Source organism: Emydura macquarii, unplaced genomic scaffold (assembly GCF_026122565.2).
Source record: "Emydura macquarii macquarii isolate MOO-44397 ecotype Brisbane River unplaced genomic scaffold, CSIRO-AGI_Emac_v2 contig_71, whole genome shotgun sequence".
In the NCBI taxonomy this organism is placed as follows: domain Eukaryota; kingdom Metazoa; phylum Chordata; order Testudines; family Chelidae; genus Emydura; species Emydura macquarii.
Window position 1 is genome coordinate 12,617,182 of NW_027130208.1, and position 20,467 is coordinate 12,637,648.

Consider the following 20,467-nt stretch of genomic DNA (forward strand, 5'->3'; position numbering starts at 1 on the left):
AAGGCTAAAGTCTGTTTTGTTTTTTCAGAAGCACTTAGCACCCACAACTCTAGTTGAAATTAATGAGAGCAATGTGTGCTCAGCATCTCTAGAAAACCAACTCCTAAATGCCTCTACAACGATGCACATCTTGTTTCTTCAAATACCTTATCATGCTCAAAGCTTGTACAGTTAACTTTCTCTATCAAAAATCCTATTATGAACAAAAGTGCCTTTCAAAACAATTTGCTACTGATGGATGGCATTACCGAAAGTAAGGTTAGAAAAGCATCTGCACAGGTGTTTCGGTGTGGGATGTTTCAGAGGGATATAATTAGAGTTTGTCTCTCATTTTCATATCTTAAAAAAATAGTATGATACTTGGACTCCACAGATCCTTTTAAGAATAAGAGTTCTTTTTATGAGTTCTCAGGCTTGTTACATTCCCTTCCAAAAGTGATACCAAAGGCTTTTATTCAACCAGAAAACATAGAAATTAGAGATGGGAAGGATCTTTTCAGTTATCAAATTCATTGCCCAGGCTTGGTTTCCTATTCTAAGGTGGTTGTCATAAAACATGTACGAACAGTTACAGCTCAAACACAGCTGTTGGCAATGGGCCTACTAGCATAAATAATGACACATGCGAGAAAAGGTTTTCAGGATCAGGCTCATTGATATGTGAAATGGGAGAAGAATTTGGACTTCTAAGTAGAGGAGTCTAAGTATAAAAAAATAAAGCAGTATCTTAGGTACCACCATATTGTAAATATCAATAAATATTTTTTCTAATTGTATGCTCGATTTCTCTCTCTCTCTCTCTCTTTCTCTTTCTCTCTCATATTTACTTTTTACTGCCTCTCATGATAGGGCTTGCATCATTTCTGTGGGGAGATTTTCCCATAGCCCATTAGATATCACATTTAGGGACTGGGTAGGTATTTTATCATGCAATGCCAGTGTTGGACGGGTATGCCAAAAATCCAAGTGCCTATTTTCAATGGGACTTCTGGGAAGGCTGTTATATAGTACCAGGAAGATAATACTTCTGAAACTGTAATATCATTCCAGGAAATAATTGCTTTCAGCAACAGCATTTCTGGGAATGACATCAAACCATGGTACTGGTCCATGAGTTTGGTGAATTTCTAACGTCTGTTAGCACATCTTCAAGAATTGTATCATAAAACAATTACTAAACCTGATATCGCTTATGTGTGCATTAAATTTCCGTTGAGATTAGTGAAAATTCTGAAGGAGACCAAGTGCCATATGTAGGCTGGCCCTTAATATCACAAATGATGAGAATTTCAACTGTGATTATGGCACACTGATAGGAGTGGTTTACGATCGTGAGTGCCAGCCACAGGTCAATCTGTCAAAAAGCCAGGCATACACCCCAAATTGGCTCTATGTTCTATAATGAGATTTCACCATCCCAGTAACAAATGTGAATTCCTGAAGCAATATAACAGTCTTACCACAGAGCTACAGACAATCCCCTTGGGCTTTCCAGCCTGTGGTGCCACCCAGGCAATCTGGATTAGTGACAGTTGATTGCCATACACCAAAGATCACAAAGATCTCTGGTTTATGGCAACCATACACTAAAGATTTAGGTTGCTTCCAGTCCCAAGAGACCAGTCAATTTGTACCTTAGATCTCACACCAAAGACAATGCTTGTCACCGGTCCTACAGTAAACTAACAAAGGATTTATCAACTAGGGGGAAAAATGAGTTATTTACAGGTTAAAACAGGCAACATATATACACAAATGAGTACCGTCTGTAGTTCCAAAAGATGATAGAGATGTAGTAATCTGTCAGCACTGAGTGTCTTTTAGGACTAACCTAGTTGATCCTGGGGATCTCTGTTTCTGTTTCCTAGCCTCAGCCCTTTGAGAGTCCAAACAGCAAAGAGACGAAGAATTTTCATGTCTGCTATCTTTTTTTCCTTCTTTCAGAATTCAGGCTGATGGGGCAAGCTTCCTTGCACGTAGCACCTTCATGGATGTGAGAGGATCATTAACCCCGCCTTCGTATCATAACGTTTCACAACAGCCCACTTTGGTTTTGATAATCCTTCTTGATGGGCGGGGGAACTCTCCTCCTGCCTGGGTTCACAAGTTCAGAGCAGGCATTTTTACAGTTATGAAGCAAAACTTGCATATTACCTTATAGCACAGGACACAGACATTACAAATCAGATTAATTCATGTAGCAATTTACAATTTAGTATTTTATAGACTAAACAATAAATACATCTTTACAAGTCTAACCCCTATCTTGAACAATACTACCATGCAGGTGAGCAGGTCTTGCTTCCAGATATGAATTTCCCAGTGCTCAGCTGAGGCCTTTGGCGAGAGCTGCCACCTGATCTACCAGCATCACAGATTACTTCAAAATCCCTCTTCTTTAAAGCAGACTCATCTTCCTTTGAGCTCTGTTCAATACATTGGAATAACCAGAATTTTAGATGATTGGGGGAGAGTTTCAAATTTTCCATTGTATTTGATCAGGGGCGTGCATAAGGGGTGGGGGCGGGGCGCAAGCAGGGGCATGAGTGGCATCGAACTCCTTCCAGGTCGTGGTAGTTGCGGGGCGGGAGAGTGTGTTCCTGCCGTGGCCGAGGAGGGGGAGAAGGGAAGAACGAATTCCTGCCAGGGCTAGAGCGGAGGGTGGGGTTGTGGGAGAGGAGAGTAAGCTTCTCTGGGTTGGGATAGGGGAAGAGCAAGCTCCTTGTTGGGGCTGTTTTGTATGTAACCATTTGTTTCCAGTATTCTTACAGTCACTTGACTCTCTGTGCTTTGATAATAATAAATATATTTACAGTGAAAACAGGAATACATCTAAGTGCTGTGGTGTTAAGTAAAGTGATCCTGAGTTAAATCTTACAAGCTGGTGTGTGCAGTTCTGTTGGGAACAGCAGGCCTGGTAAATCAAGGAGTGTTCAGTGGAGAAGTGTTGGGACGCTACAGGGATCAGTCCAAGGATTTGGGAGTTGGTGTCTGCCTATCGCCACTTGCACAGACGGAGCGAGGTCTGCGGAGGCTTGCAAGGCAGTGCTTGTGTTACCAGGGGCTGGTGGTTTCAGGGAAGTGATCCACAGCAGGCACAGACAAGACTTCCTTACGTTAAAGCCAGGTGTTGGTGAGGTGCCGCACAAACCTCAGTACCTGTGGGAAGCGTCATAGTTATTCTTTCTATATGCTAGTAGCTATGTTTTTATGGCATGCATCTGTGTGTGCATCGGAGATATTTTCTGACAGTTGATTAAGTTAATTATGTGTTATCCTACCTCTTGTGTTCTTAATTAGGTATCAAAGGAAATGCTATATGTAAATGACTATTCTGCTCAAATTTCACTTAGCTTATTCCATAAAGTGAGGAGAATAATCCTAAACCATTGACCTGCCCCAGAATAGAACAAGTTTTATGCATAATACCATATATATATATACCGATATCTGCTTATTGTTGAGAATAAGTTGTTGGAAAGCCAGAATGCTAAGAAGAAATTCACAACATGATGTGGAACATTGGGCAAAATTATGCTCTCAGTTACACTGATGTCAATTGAAAGTAACTACCTTGAATTCTGTGGAGTTACCCTGTACTTATGTTACTGTAACCGAGAGTACAGTGTGGCACATAGAGGATAACTAGCTTTTGACCTAGTATGAAATCTGTATTACGAAATTGGATACTTTTCCTCATTAATTGCTGCAAGAGAGAAACGGCTTAATATTATAGATCAATTCAGAGGTCAGTGACGACATTTTAAAAATAACATTAATTATTAATACCCTAATCATTCACTTAACATGTTTATTACTTTCATTGATCAGCATTTCCTGCTTATCTACAGTCAGTCTAATCACCATGCATGTCAGAATATATGAATATATTCAATTAGCGTTCACCCTCTCAAATTACATCTTCAGATTAGAAGATAAGGATTCTTAGTCTTCTCAACACATTAAACCTGACTTTATTGGAAGAATCTTATCAATTTTAACTCACAAAAGCAACCAGAGACCTCTAATGATACCACTTCACTTTTTATTAGTCATGCAGTTTGTCTTGTAAACATGAAAGCTCCTTAACTTCCAGACATGCGAGATATGAATAAGTTATAAGAATGTATGATTGGGTGGGTTTGTTGATGTATGTATTACTAATATTTAAATGCCGGCTGTGATTATTTCAGGAGAGTAGTCCTATGTAGAAATGGGGTATGTTCTCCCACTAAATAGTAATGGAGATTAAAGTGCCAGGAAAAGATCAGGTTTCATTTGGAAATGCTTAGATGATAAATTCACTTAAGATTTCCGGTGAGTTTCAGGTTCTTTATCTGAGCATGGGTAACAGTGCGGATGCTTCAGAAAAACTTCCAAGAGACGGGGATGGGGAAAAAGTCCTGCTCTACAGATAATATATTGCCTCAAGACAAGTGGATGTGACTTTCAAATGTTCAACAACACTGTGACCCTTGGCTGACCTGGTGCTCTAGTGGCAACAGAACATGATTAGTCCCAAGTTGTCCATGCCACTTCAGGGTCAAAAGTAAGGTGAACATCATTTCAAAAGGCAAAAGCGGGACACATGCAGGAGTCCCGCCCCCTCTGTGGCCCTGCCCCCTGCTCCTCTTCCCCATGAGGCACCGCCTCCTACTCCTCCTATTCCCCTGTGAGACCTACCCACTGGACAGGCGGAAGCCAGAGCTGGGCAGTGGTAAGAGCTGCCCAGGGAGCTCGGGACACTGTGAGGAGCCCTGGACCCTCCACCTACCCGGGGTTGGGGGGCCAGAGAGCAACCCCCCAGCCCATGTCCCTGACCCCTGAGGCATGCTGTGCAGGGCAGGTGGAGGGTGTGAGGCTCCCCACAGCAGTCCGAGCTCCCTGTGGGCAGCTTTTATTACTGCCCAGCTCCGGCTTCTGGCCTGGATAGGGGATAGGGAGGGGGAGGAGAGGAGGAGCAGGGATAGGGTCTTGTGGCAAGGAAGGCCTAAGACCCACCTCAGCCCCCCTACACTGGGAAGATGCTGGTGCCACCACTGAGCCTCTTGTAGTCACGGAGCTGCACTGCAAGGATCCCAGGACAAATGCTGTCCCGGAGTCATTCAGCCTGGAACCAGGACTTGAATTCTGCATTTTGGGATTCTCCTGCCCAATTTGGGATGGGTGGTCATCCTAGTCATGAGGAGGGGAGGCAGTGTCCTGGTTCGATAGGCAAAGAGGAGACCTCAGCACCCCCTAGAGACAGTCTCCCCCCTCCTAGAGAAAGAGTGACATGTACAGTTTCTGGAGGGAGTTACATTCAGCTCAGCTCAGTTCAGTTGCTGAAGTACTTTGAAGTTGTCAGACAGTAAAGAAGGATTATAATACTACTTTCATCTTCAAAGTATTTTACTCAATTAACTAACTAATCACAGCGCCCCCATGAGGCAAACAGGTGAGTTTACAAATGGGAAAAGTGAGGTAGAGAAGTTAAAGTGACTTGACTGAAGGAGAGAAAGTGGAGGATGAAGAACCAAGATTATATCACAGGAGTGTGAAAACCAGATCCTCAGATCACTTAGACTACACATCTCATAGATATAGTGCTCCCCTGCGAATACCGAAACATACTCTATAAATCCTCTTGTTTGTTCTTCAGGTCAATAAATCCCCCCTCCCCTCCCGTCCAACTTTATGAAAACAACTATTTCTCTGTTTCCCTCCAGGTGTTAATTTCATTTAGCTCAAATGGAAAGATACACTCTCAAAGAGTATAAAGAGCTGTAATCCTAAATCTCATTGTAATGTGTCTCTCTTTTCCCCCTCCCCCCCACAGATTAAAGGTTGTGTAAAACTTAAAAGAAGCAGCACTCTATTCGCTAGTTATTGGACTCAAGCCTCCTTTGACCTCGGAAACTGAAAATGAGGTTGCTATGGGAACTGCTCGTGCTGCAATCATTCATGTTGTGCCTTGCAGGTAAAGTGTCGCTTTAAAACTTTTTGATTTAAAAATGCCTGTATTTCACACTAATGCAAAAGTGCACTGAGTTTCATATGCCAATGATAAAACAGCAAAATAAAACTCCACTCCATGACCTGCATTAACAAAGACTGCTGAACAGACCAAACCAATGCTCTCAACCTGCTCTTTTAATATTGATTAGTGTCTCCAAAGATAGACCTTGCTATTTCAGATATCAGTTCTACACATTTTTAATTGAGTTGCTGTTGACAAAATCTATCGTTTTGCTGATGTTCAATACTAAGCATTTCAATGGTCTATTAAACACTCGTATAGCATAACATTAAATCGTGAGAACAATATTGAGAGGAGTGGTTATAAATAATTTGAATAATATGGCGCAACACTGAACTCATCTCTTTAACTGCTACAGCGCTATTGTGGTTGAACTTCAGAGTTGTCAGGATCTCAGTCCTCCCATAATGCAATCTGACACTCCTTCTAATGCCTGATTCCTTCCCATCTTATACAGATTCTCTCCCACCTACATTGTCAGCATCTAGTTTTTCCAACACCAAGGTTGAGTAGGGCCGAGGTTATAAGCAGAATCCATCCACGTCTATTTTGAGCCACAATTTGAGCCTGTTGGGATGTTACCAGGCTGGTTTTATATACCATGTTATATCACTGTTTCCTTGGCCATCCTCAGCCTCTCTCTCCATGGACTCTTCCACAGAGAACAATTTTAGGCAGTTGGTAATGGGATTGTTCTACCAATATGGCCAACCGATTGTAGTTGGCATCTTTTGATGATTGTAGTCATGCACTGCACTTTCAGTCTTCTATAAATGTCATCATTTTTTAGTCTAGCTAGCCTTTTCACACTTAAGATATGGCACAGGCACCTCATTTCAATTGTTTGCAACTTTTCTTCCAGAAATTTTGTCAGTACCCATGTTTCACAACACAGCAAGTATTGTTTATAATCGGGTAGTAGCTTGTGTGGACACTCATTTAAGATCCCACACACTTTTAGTTAGGCATGCAAATGTTCTGTTGGCAGTAGCTATCCATTTATTTATGTCATCTTCATAGCAGTTGTCATAGAATGGAGCCCAACTAGCAGAAAATATCTACTTGTTTGATGGCTACACCATTAATGACTAGTTTAGCTTGTTTCTCGATTTTTTTTGATGTTATAATTAGTTTTGACTTTCATTCATTCATTTTTAATCCCCATTCTATGGCTGTTGTGTACAGATTAGTTGCTGCTTCTTAGTTGTTTTCCTCTTTAGACATAATAATTATATCATCTGCAGAGTCAAGATGATTGATAATTTGCCCAATAACCTGCAGGCTTCATGTTGCTGAGGGAGTTGGACAAGATGTTTTCTAAGTGTACGGTAAAAGTGGTGGATTGAGTATGCATCCTTGTTTGACTCTGGTTTCCACTTCAAATCACTCTGTCAGTTTGCCTGTGACTCATACTGCATGTCAAACTATGCCGTACAGCTTCTACAGTATTTGAATCAGCTTGCTACTAAAACCATACCACTTGAGTACTTTCCACGGAGTCTTTCTGTTAACAGAGTTGAAAACTTAGTCAATGAATGTGAAAAAACAGGGGTTCATTGAACTCTGTGTGATTCCAAGATTCGATGAAAAACAAATATCTTATGTGTGGTTGAATATCCAGATCAAAAGCCATCTTGTGATTCAGAAAGCATTTCCTCTGCTCTTCTTTTCATTTGACCAAGAATCAATCTACAGAATACCATGCTAAGAATGCTTATAAGGCTTATTCCTCTGCAGTTGTCACATTGTGGGCTCCCCTTTCTTAAAGCACTGCCATGGTGACTTCAGAAACTTCATCCTTTGTCAAAATGAGGTTAAATAGTTTGCAAGGAAGTATGAGCATGCCTCTTCTTCCATGCTTTAACACTTCAGGTGGTATGCCATGTGGAGCATGTGTCTTCTTGTTTTGCAGGGACCTGATTGTAGATTCAGTTTCTTCTTCCAATATGTGTTCTTTGTTGTTGCCTTCACAATTGATATCCTCAGAAACAGCTGGTTCAACTTGACTATTCACATTTAATAGCTAATGAAAATATTCTTTCCATATTTTAAACTTTTAATCTTTATCTAATACATAGTTTCCCTGAGCATCATGTATTTGACTTGTTACAAGTGTTAACTTTTTTATAGTAATCTGACTTTCTGAAAAAGCGCTCTCGTGTTACTTTTTGAACATGTTGTTCAAGCTCTTCATCTTCTTCTGCAGGTCAGTTTTTCTTAGCCTTTTTAGACATTCTTTTTAGTTCCTTGTTGAGCATTCTGTATTTGTTTTTCTGCTCAGGACAATCTTCAGCTTTCAGATTTTCTTGATATACTTACTTTTTTCTTCTTGATAGTTTTTTGGTCTCTGTTGTCACCCAGTCTTTCCTCTTTAGATATAACCTTGTGCTTAAAAAACCTCCTTGCTTATGGCATGAATGATGTTTTTTGCCTCTGCCCAGAGTTGTTCAGTTGTTGTGTCTTCTCTATGAGAAGATCAAAGCGGCCATAGATGTTGTTCTGATAGGTCACCATAATATCTGTATTTTTAAAAGCTTCAGCCTTATAGACTCTCATGTGTTTTGTTTTTGTTTTTTGCAAATGTTAAAGTATTAAGTCTGATCCTGACTCACTGTCCAATAATTTGAGTCACATTTAGACTTCTGTAGATCCTGCAGTGTAATACACTTCTTTTTCAGAGTTGTCTTACTAAGATGAAGTCAATCCTGTTTTTGTACTACCATCATTAAAATTCCATGTTTCTTTATGGATTTATCTGTGCTGAAATGCTGAGTTGGTTATAAGCTAGTTGCTGATAGGGTGGAACTGGAGCAATCTATTGCCTTGCTCATTTCTTAATCTTACTCCTTCTTTTCCCATGATGTTCTCCAAATCCGTATTATCATTCCCAATTTGGGCATTAAAGTCTCCCGTTATAAGCAAAAAACTTCTAGATGAGGTTCAGGAAACCACTGCTTGAAGTTCATTGTAAAATTGGTTTGAAACAGTCTTCTGTGTCTGTTGTGGGTTTTAGAGTTGTGTTATGGTAACCAGGCCATGTTTCCCTTGTAGTTTAATGCTCAGTATGCGTGATGAGACACATCTATAGCTTTTCAAAGAGCTGTACACATTTCCTGATAGTATAAGGTATCTTTTTGGCTGTGGGCATTGTCTGTGTTTCTGTAGTAGATGACTTTATGGTGCTTTATGGAGCATTCAGCACTTCCAGTCCAGTGTGTTTCACAAATACAAAATATGCCTGTGGAAAAAGAACTATCTCTAGTTATGAATTCTTCAATTAAAATTCTGGTTTTGCCTCAATCATATATTTGTACCCACCTACTTAGATCTATAATCCTCCCCTGCAAAGAGGGAAACGTTGATTTCCATTCCCCATCTTCCAATCTTCTCTGCCCTGTTTCAAATCTTTTCCCACCTGCCTCTGTGGAGCTGTCTGTTCTCAGATGACTTTCTGACCAGTGCTATTTTCTAGCTATGCACATTTATTTTCTATCATTTCCATCCTAACAATTCATAACTAAAGAATCTATTTCTCCATGAAATATAAAGCAATTCAGTAACAGAATATTTCAGAGGGTTGTGTTGAGGTTTTTAGGCTTGATGTTTTTTACATTCCTACTTTTCCCATTTAAGATCTAATTTAAATGAAAACTGGCCTTAACACAGATTGTTCTGCAGCAGCAGTTTTTCCCTCTCCTATGCTTCTCAATGAATGTTCCCAGTGACATGGTGTCACATTCTGTGTTCCGGTTAAGTTGCATTCACCCCAGGAATGGAGGGGGGTGAGCAAGTCTTATTTCAGGTGACTGATGAATATATGAGGCTTGGTTTTATGGCAAGAAAAAGAAATGCTGCTGGTTTGGGAAAATTTTTGCTTGGTAACTGCTGCATTACTGTGTCCCAGTAGATGCCAGGGAATCCCACTATGGAACTAACACTGTTAATTTAATCAGATTTTTGGAGTGTCTTTAAATTTTCAAAGATTGGGTATTGTTTTGATGGGTTCAAAAGAAAGTATTTTTAAAAAATCTCATGGTGCTAGCTAGAAAACTTTGTTGATTCCATCCCTTAAAAAACATGGTTCAGTCAAATCAAAAGAACATAATGAGATAATTTTCAGTTTTCATAACAAATTTAGTTTAGTACTATAGTAATCTGAGATAAATCCAACCCAAAACTCTAAATCTGAACACTCCTGAACCTTACTATTGAGAATTCAGATTTGGATCTAAATTTTGAAGCCTTTTCCCATCTCTTAAAAGTAATGAATTAATTCCAATTTATCGGAAACCACCATTCAAGGGCATTATCAATTGTCATTTTAAGTCTCTAGATAGGAAATCAGCTATTTACCTACCTTTTTTATTACAACTTTAAGGGCCAGAATTCTTAGCTGTTTTGTCACATTGAGAAACAGTTGCTCACATGAGCAACGCCACTGAAGTCAGTGGGACCATTTCTGTGTCTAGTTTAATACTAACTGTAATGATGCAGTGAGGAGTGTTTGGAAAAAATAAATTATATATAGATCAGTCCTGGGCTGTATTTATATTAGCTACCTAGAAGTAAAACTCTATTATTAATTCCTGGAGCTATCTAGTTTCCCTCATATCCTGCACTGCTGAAGGTCTGCCTAGAACTAAATAAAACTCCCAACATCTCCTATTTAACATATACAATATAACTTTGGATCAGTCTTCAAAGTTCATTTTACTTTGGTGGTTCCAAGATCTCCTTCATGAACAGCGAAGGCATTTTACCTGGACATTATAACTAATACCAATTGTGACATACCAGGGTACAGTCCAGACTAAGTAGTTGGCACCCTTGCCCTCTAACCTAGGGTGCCCTTTGCAATGCTTTGGTGCTGTAGCCTCCAAACCAGATTGCTCACAAACAATCCAGCATGTAAAAGTCACTTCCAGCTATGTCACTCCCAGCTATGTCTGTGTGTGTGCAGGGCCCAAGCATAATTTTTTCGGGCCCAGTACAAACTTGTAACATGGGTCCCCTCCCACACACATACCACAATCTCTCATCCCATACATACAATCTCATGAGCCATGAAAATTTTTTTCCTCATGGTAATGAGGGTTGCAGCCTGGGCCCCAGTAAAGTGTACCCTTCCCCCCAACCCCCTATGTGGGGGCTCTCTTTGTGAGTGCTGCAGCCAGCTTCATCTCTTACCAGCCTTTGTTATGCTGCATGGTGATCCCAACACATCCCTAGTCTGGGATTTCCCCCCAGAAATGTATGTCCTATACTGCCCAGCCCTCTGCTGACAGTACAAATATTATAAGTCCCTTATTCCTTTCAGGGGATAATATGCCAGTTTATTATTTCAAATAGTTATGCAAATACTTCAGTTTAAACACATTGTATTAGATAAAATAGTAAAACAAGTTTATTAACTACAGAGATTTTAAGTGAGTATAAGTAACGAGGCATAAAAATCAGAAATGGTTACAAGAAAAATAAAAATAAGACTTTACTAATGCCTAGTTTAACAAACTATATTAGATTCAAGTCAAGTTTCTTACCACATGCTCCAGCAGATTATTGACCAAACTCTCAGGTCTGGATTCCTCCTCCATGATCTAACACTTGCTTCCCTTGTCTCTTCAGGCACAGTGAATGTGTGTGTGTGAGAGAGAGAGAGAGAGAGAGAGAGAGAGAGAGAGAGAGAGAGAGAGGTGCCTTAGAGTATTTGTCCTTCCTTTTTATATTTTCAGTCCCCTTCTTGAAAAACATATCTAGCTGAGAACGAAAACTCAAAAAGTCTATGAGGAAGAATATTCCCTGCTGGTTTATTCACCTCTTTGAACTTCCTTTGTCTTCCTTTCCTGCTTGATGATTGTTTACTGCTTAAATGCAAATTAAGCAGAGCACGCATTCCTTTGTTTAAGACAGACCTTTTTTGCCAACTTCTGTTTGGGAAGATCTTGTGAGGTTTGAAACACATGTTAACAAGACCATAAAAGGGAATCTTATAATTTGACATACAGTATTGCCATCCATATTTTACTGGGAGAGTCCTGACCAGAAAATTATGAGCTTTGAAATGAGACATTACAAGGCATATTTTGTACAAAGATTTATGTGTATTCTGTCACACCAATATTCTTAAAGTCTCTGCTATATTTTCTAGAATCATTCCTTGAGTTGCCAACTTTGGAGAACTGCACTCCCAATAATTATGTTAATACTACAGTGCCAAACAACCCTGAATTGTTAGGGCTGTAAAAATCCTGATGCTAGTAATTGTAAACCTGAGGGGGAGAGGCCCATAATAAAGCATTTAGCAGGCATTATTAAGGATCCAGCAATCTCTTTCTTGGAAAGCATGATACAGCCATATGTTACAGAATAAAATATATATGGTTAGGGATGGGAAAATAAAGCTCTTGTGTATGGTGGGCTATGTGAGGTCAAAGAAATGATACCAGGGAGGTATATGGTCCAGTATGTGTGCCTATACTGCAATTCTCCATGCAGAAAATACCTTCCCTCACATTTCCCAGTAATTTCTGAGAGTTTATACACAATACTAAACAGAAGAATGAACTGAGGAAAAACACTGATTGATTGAAACTTTGTAGTAATATATGGCTGTAAATCCTGCATATAAAAATGATACATTCTGCTTGAAGATGGTATTCAGCTGACATGTGACCTTGAAGAACTAAAACCAGCGCACAAAACAAAATCTTCCAAATCTCATAACAATTTAATCCAAATGATCAAAGCATAAACAAGTTATAAATTCCACTCATGTGACTCATTGAAACTGAATTCAAATCAACCAATAATAGTTAAGAAGGACTAACATAAACCATAAGAGAATCTAGTAAAGTGTTGTGGTGATAAATAAAATACATCAAGAACTCACAGATGTAGCATATTAACCTAAATTAGCAAGATGAATAATCAAAATGCAAAGCCATTAATTCAAGCATAATACTTCAATGTAAATAACACTTACACCAGAAATAAATTAACACCCCACACAAGCACTCCCGTAGCTACAAAAGAAATGACTATCAAGACAACCAACTAAGCATAAACTTGTGATTCAGGAGCAAAGCACTGTAATAATTTTCAAGTAGCATGAAGATTAAACTCTACAGAAAAATCAATTACATCAAATAGGTTCTGATTTGAGTGAAATCATCAGATTAATTTTTACCTATGGTACCAGGCCATTCTGACTTTAGGTGAAGCTCCACAACTCATGGGGATATAAACTCAAGTCTATCAATCTATTGTATCTTTATTATTTGTATTCATATGAATAGTCAGAGAATGAGAGTTGATAGCTCTACTGGTGGAATGGTGGGAGGGGGGTGTTATTTTAGTTGATCCAGTCAACTTTTCTAGGACTGGTACTTTTGCTTCCTGGGTGGCATATTGTCTGAAATTGAACCCTTTTACTGCAGTTTTATTTATTTTGTTAATTTCAATAATTTAAAGTTTTGAAAATTCTTGGTTGCCATCAGCAAGACACTTTCCTAAAAGGACATTTACTTCTCAGATGGTTGCTATGAATCAGCATGTAGATCAAAGCAAGACTCACATTGATTATATTGGGGGTGGGATTTCACCCAAGACTTTTTTTTTTGTCTTGAGATGAATTTGAGTCACTCATGACAGATGCTGGATTGACAGCAATGAATACAGAGGCCCTCTAATTTAACCATAACTGCCTTAAACCCTGAAACATGAGGATTATTATAATTAATAGTAACTCTGAATGTTCTTGTTCAAATAAATGTCCAATCCCTTCTTGAATATTGCTGAATTCTTGTCATCGATCTACAAGTAGCAAGGAGTTTTACAGTCTAATTACACATTGTATGAAAAGTATTTTCTTTGATCAGTTTTGGATTTGCCACCTTTTAGTTTCATTGAATTAACCCTATGTTTTGTGTTGTTAGGCAGCCAAAGAGCACAGAAAGTTATGATCTACTTTCTCTGTACTATTTATTATTTTATATGCTTTTATCATGTTGCCTCTTATTGATACCCTCTTTAAGGAAGTCAGGTCTTTATTCACATGATTGGGGTAGGACTTTTTTTTGTGCAAATGTGAGTATTCCCGTATGACCAAGTATATTCACCTGAATATGTTGGATTGAGCCACTTCTCCCTTCCCCCTTTTTAGAGATGTATAAAATACACAAGCATTGTGTGTTTGGGAGTGCGGATTTTAGGATACAGGGAAAAAGAGTAAGGAAACCAATGACTTTTAAGCAGAAGTTGTTTGCTTCTGTAATTTTGCTCTCTCTAGTTCTTCTGAGAGATTGGGGTTCTAGTTTATTGGTTGTTCACAACATTTACTCAGAGCTCTTTGCAAAGCAAAACTTGTCAAGTAAAATTGTTTGCATTCCTTCCTTTCTTAGAGGAAAACACATAAACTCATGCCCAGATAATAGAATCCATAAGTGACAACTTGTTATGCAGTTTTATGGTAATGCTTTTGTTTTTAATAACTCTGTTTTGTCATAGGGGAAAATGCGATAAAAGCGTTATCTATTTAGTGTTTCTAAGTGATCGGTTTTTTTAAAAAAGCATCCATGTAACAGACTGCAATGTGTGCAGGCCAAAATACAAAGATTTGAAGTATCACATCATGAGATTTATATCTGCGCTCTCGATTAAAATGCATTGAAGAATTTTTATTTTTATTTATTTATTTATTACTCTCCAGCAACATCGCTCGGCAATGAAGCCTGTTGGATTGTCTTTGTAAGTCTTGGGTTTATAACCAATGCAGTGAAATGTAGAAAGATGAGTTTGTCGTCATTGGTTTGTTGTAAGAGAGGGCCTGTTCCTGATATGTGCTGAGCACTGCAGCTGGCTCCCAGAGTAGTTTGTATATATAAAAGGAAAAGAATAGCTGAAACTTGGGAGGAGACTGGTGGGGATGGGGAAACTATGTAGGTACCCTGCTAAGAAATGGCTGAATGTTGCTAACACAAAAGTGGCTATTAGGGGAGTAAAGGGGAGTAAGGATTCAACCAGCTTCAGAGCACGTGTTAGAGCTTCCCAGATCATAGCTCCTGGCACTGAGGAGCACATGGGGTTGTTCCTGAGATGCTCCTTCGTTGAGCAAGTGTGTGGTGAGAAGGTAGAACCATGGCACCCAGCCCCCTATATGCACCAGTGCATGGAGCTGGTTAGATGGAAGAGAGTATTTCATACCTCGTAAAGGGGTGTCATGAATTACTTCCCTACCAGTGAAACATGAGAGCCCTGAAAGGAATATTGCCCCTCTCTGCCTGCCCTAAAGATTGTAAAAGGCAGGGATTGAAAAATAATTATGAAAGATAGAGAAGATGAGGAGGATACATAGTTAAAACAAGGCTCCTGCAGGAAAGGAGAAAATGATACTAAAATAAAACAAAATAAGAGGATTGTAGTGAACTCATACTGCAAAGTGAGACCCACCTCCTTCTTTCACACCTTAACTCCACCTCAGCAATTTTTAGCGGGTGTCGGCTGTGACGTAGTGTGTGTTCTCATACTGTGCTTATATGGAGCTTTGTGCACATACAGGCACTTTGCTTGCAATGTATTTTCATATCGTGTATGTATCAATGCATGTATTTTCTTTCAAGGCATCAGGTGGAACCTTTACTTTTATGCAATACTTGAGATGAAAAGTCCCATCACTCTATTCAGTTTTTTCAGTTAAAATTCTTTGCCTGTCACCCAGAACATAATTTGTATTTTTGCAGCCCTCCAGGCCATTTTCAGGTCAGATGCTCAGCAGTAAAGTCATTGGAGTTATGCTGATTTACACCAGCTAATGTTCCATTTCTTCAACTCAAATTTTGGTAACGTTTCCTTTGCTTGGGGGAAAGACATTCTACCTACTCATCCATTCAAATTGTCTTCTGTGCATCTTGGGTTTATGAAGATAACCATTCTCCCAACTCTGGTGAAACTTGGATAGATATCAGAGTATCTCACAGACATGAAATGAGTAAGTCCTCACAATACTCCTCTTAAAACTGTTTAACTAGATGAAGGAGACCTGTATACACATGGATAAGTAGTGGCCCGTATTTTGAAAAAGGTGTGTGCATCATTAGTATTTTGCTCCAGTTGCACAGCTATTCACACTCAGCATGCTAGCTTTAATCTAGCTAACACCAATAACAATAGTAATTGAGATGTGATGGTACGGGCTTTAGCATGGATTAGCAACCCAAGTATGTTTCTGGGCTCCCCAGTGGGCTTGCACTTGGGTGTCTAGCCAACATGGCGTGTGACACAGCTATTTATTATGTCAGTGATGTCATCATTCATGCCTGGCCAATCAAATGCTTCCCATGCCCTTTTTTTTTCCACTTCTCTGTACCCAAGTGCCCTTCATGAATGGCCTTTAGCATAGTGGTTTTTTTTTTTTTTTTTAGTTTTAAATGAATCACAATGTGCTTACTTGTGGGAAGAACACTATCAACCATAGACAGCTCATGTGTAAAGGGAACATACTGCTTAGGCATGAATTGTTTTTCCCTCCAGAGTATAGAACATAAATCACAGATTGAAGCATCTCATCCTTCACTGTAGCACTTTTTAGCTGTACCCAAATGCAAGATGAAAACAACTCCTGAATATTTTGTCATGTTAATGTGAATATCTCTCTGATTCAGTTTCTGGATCCTCCACTCTCTGAGATTCATCCCAGATCCTGGATAGCGAATCTGCAATGATTAAACAATTTCTCTTAGTGAATTCAATGATGGAGTCATATTTTAGAAGCTTCATTAGAAGTCTTTGAATCTAGGCAGTTCCTTTCATTGGTCCTTTTTGAAATGGTTATCAACAGTTTATGATCTCTTCTCTTCTATAAATGTAGTTGTCAAAAGTATCACAGCCAAATGCAATTACTAGTGTTTCCTTTTCAATCTGGACATATATGTACTCAGTATTTGTGAAAGCTCTCAATTCATATGCTATTGGACTCCAGTCATAGCCTTTCTTTTGAAGGAGCACTGCACGTAATCCATCCTTAGAAGCTTTGCTTCATTGTAGCCTACCACCAGGCTATCTCTAATCAAGGAATCTCTTAGGAGCCCAAAAGTTGCAAGATAGGCTCTGAGGATTCAAGTTTACAGTGTAATCCTCAGTGCCTTTTGTGTTCCTCTTGTATGGAAAAAGAATCTTTCAGAAGTTTCGTTCTTTCTGGGAATGCAATGCATCTCAAATTGTGCTGAGACCTTATCAAAATCTTCACTGTCTTCAGTGGAGAGCTGGAAGCTGATAAAAAAATATCTAGAGCTTCCCTGATGAGCTACAGTTAGCAGTAAGGCTACTTTCTAGGCTTTGCTCAAAAAGCCTGCATCTATTGCTGTTATGTATAGCAAAAACCCACACTGTTTAAACCTCTTGCAGGATTCCTCCATGTTCCCCACTAACCTGAGTTTTGATGGTGGCTTTATGCTATCCTCCCCCCTTTTTTTTTTCCTGTCTGTGCTGCAGAGGATGTGGGTTTCTGGAGCAGGGATGGGAGTTCCGCTGATCTGCTTTTTGGTGTAATGGGTGCTTGAAACAGTCTCTCTCTCTCTTATATGCTGACTTTATACATTCTCCAAAAGGTGCTCTCCCATCCAGCCACTTCTGGTACCATGTGTTATTCTGCTCCTTTATGAAATGTACATTATTTTATACAAAGGAATTTTTTTTTTAACATTTAATACATAATTGTTAGCAGTAGCTGTGTTGCTGATCACTGCACTGTGTCCTGCCTGTATGTTACTCTGAGTTTCTCCAAAAGTCTGACAGCCACTTCCTGGGTTTGTGACCCTTTCCCTGCATATGCGTTAGCAAGCTCAGCACAATACCGTCTCCCATCTGAAATCGCAGAGTGAAATTCACAGGGGACCAGTGGCAGGCCTATCCACCACTCATGCAATCAAAATAGGATTTAAGTGGGACTTAAATTCTGCATAGTCCTAGTGCTGGTCTTCTGGACATGGGAGAACATCAACAGTAGGGAATAATGTACCACCCAGAACCTGTTCCAGATTCAATAAATCCAGCTTCAGGCAGTAAGTAGGATATTTTTCACAAAGTTAAAAATATACAGCTCTGCATAATCTCTTGTATCTCCAGTCGGGAATTTTTAATATTGAAATTCTGAAACAGGAGATTCTGAAACAGAAGACAGATTTCTAAGGGGAACATTTTTAGTGTAATTTTCAGTACTGTGATTTTAAACATGTAAATATTCTGTCATCATCATCTCTAGATATTCTCTCTGATATGCTGGTACAACATAACCAAAGACCCTCAACCATATATTTCTCAACCCAACAATAAAACAAGATACAGACCAATATTTTTTAAACATACTTCTATGCTTCACAGCAAAACTCCAATGTATTTTCTACAGTCCTTGTGTTTTATACCAAAAATCAATGTAATCAGAACAATAAATTCAACATGGAAAAGAATTGATTCTGCCTTTAGATATACGGCCACGTGCCACTAAGAATCTTGTATATGAGCAACTACACATGCTTGTACAGGAAAAGTTTCCAAGCGAGTAAATAAATGTAAGGCAATGATTTTAGATGGGTTTGAAGTCCATGACTCACTATATAAAAATATGTTGCTTAGGTACAGAAGCCAAATGTTTCTGAAATGTGCACCATTTAAACTAATTTCAACCCAAATTACATGAAGAGGAATCAAACAAAAATGTATATACAGTATTTTCAGTCTATCCCACTATACAGAAATAACACCAAACAAAATATAAGGAGATTTTAAAAGGCACAAATGGAAGTTAAGTGCCCAACTCCCAATGGATTTTAATAAAATCTGCGTTCCTAATTCCTTCAAATGCCTTTGGAAATCCAAGGCTAGACAAATGTTTACGGAACCCAGTGGAATTCATGTTTCAGTACAAAGGCAGACTCCAAATATAAGAGAAATTCTGCTCATGCCCATGGCTCAATATGAACCATTAATCCATGAAGTACTGTTGTGTCTCTTGAAAGCTGGACTGAAAATTATGTAACGTTTCTGTTAGTGCTATGTATTTTCCAGACCTCCTACTTCAATGTTGACCGTAAATAGGAAATGATCGGTTTTAATTATATAATTCATTTAATTTATCTATTTCCAGTTACTCCAATACCTGACTTCCTAGTTAATATTTGGATAGCTTTTGAGCAGGTGAAGCACTGTATAACTACTATTACCATCATTACATGTCTAAAATAACAGCATCCCATTGTATCAAAACACAAATGGCTTTGTGAGGCATAATCATCTTTCACGAACATCAGTGAGAGCTGCTTTTTTGAGTTGAGATCATATTGTCACAAGTACAGCACACTTTGCTTTGTGTAAGGTTTAAAAATTGGTGCCTAAAATTATGCCTAAAATTGCCTCCAATGGGAGATGCCAAGTGCTTAGCACTTTTAAAAATTAGGCTAGTTATTTAAGCCTCTAAAGAAGGACTGAGGAGACTTACTTTTCTGGACAATCTTGACCTCTAAGGTACAATCAATATAGTGAAAAAATAGACTTCAGAAATGAACCATTATATCTTACTCAAGTAAGTACCATTAATTATTTGTTTCATCTTGGAAATGGAAGGTAGGCTTTATTACTTTTACATCTCTGACTTAGATGGTTCTATTTTTCCCCTGATGAACATTTCTTGCAGCTGTACGTATTTAAACAGGCAGGCTGCTAAAATTTTATTCATATCTTGGTTACCTCAGGAATTGATTTTTGTAATTCCCTTTTTTATGGTCTTTCTCACGAGGCTATTTCTAGATTGCAGTGTGCCCACAGTCCAGCAGTTCCTATCCCACCCCTTTTGGGCTGCCGGCAGTATATTTCTCTCTCTCTTTGATCCATTGACTCCCAGGTTTAACCCTGATTGTCAAGTATTTTTACATTTAATATCATTAAACCAACTGCGTGTGAGTGCATGTACGTGTGTGTGCACACGTGAGCATGTGCATCATATCATAAGTCGTGATGATATTCAAAAATATGATCACACACTCTGGAACACCTTGTTATAAAACGTCCTATGGAATATAACTAATAGGAAGGAAAAATTCAAAGTTTTTTCTGAGGCTCTTTAATATTCTAATCACAGCGGCTTTGACTTTTCAGGGACCAATTTTAATCTCGCTATTTGACATATCTCTATTTAAAATTAAAGCCGGAATGTGAAAATGTGTGTAATATTTTGGGCTGCAGTAGAGCTGAGTGCATGACCTGACTATAATCTTTTTTTTCATAGTTCAAAAAACCAAAAGAGACTTGAATGGGAATTCAAGGTAACTAGGCTTGGAAGAAAAGGTTGCTAGCAGTTACTGTAGTGCACATTAGTTCAAATAGTTGATATATTTATGCATGTAGTGATTTGACATTTGTACAAACATTCCCCTAACATGTACAAAAGATATAGATTAT

The 20,467-nt window shown here is 38.8% G+C and overlaps 1 protein-coding gene across 1 annotated transcript in view; it reads left to right on the plus strand.

Moving 5' to 3' along the window:
* CNTN4 (contactin 4) overlaps positions 1-20,467 on the plus strand; it is a 353,853-nt gene that overhangs the window by 31,220 nt on the left and 302,166 nt on the right. The window contains exon 2 of the mRNA XM_067542713.1: positions 5,819-5,959. Coding sequence (XP_067398814.1) covers positions 5,905-5,959 — 55 coding nt within the window. The 5' untranslated portion in view covers positions 5,819-5,904. The remainder of the gene's footprint in view (positions 1-5,818; positions 5,960-20,467) is intronic.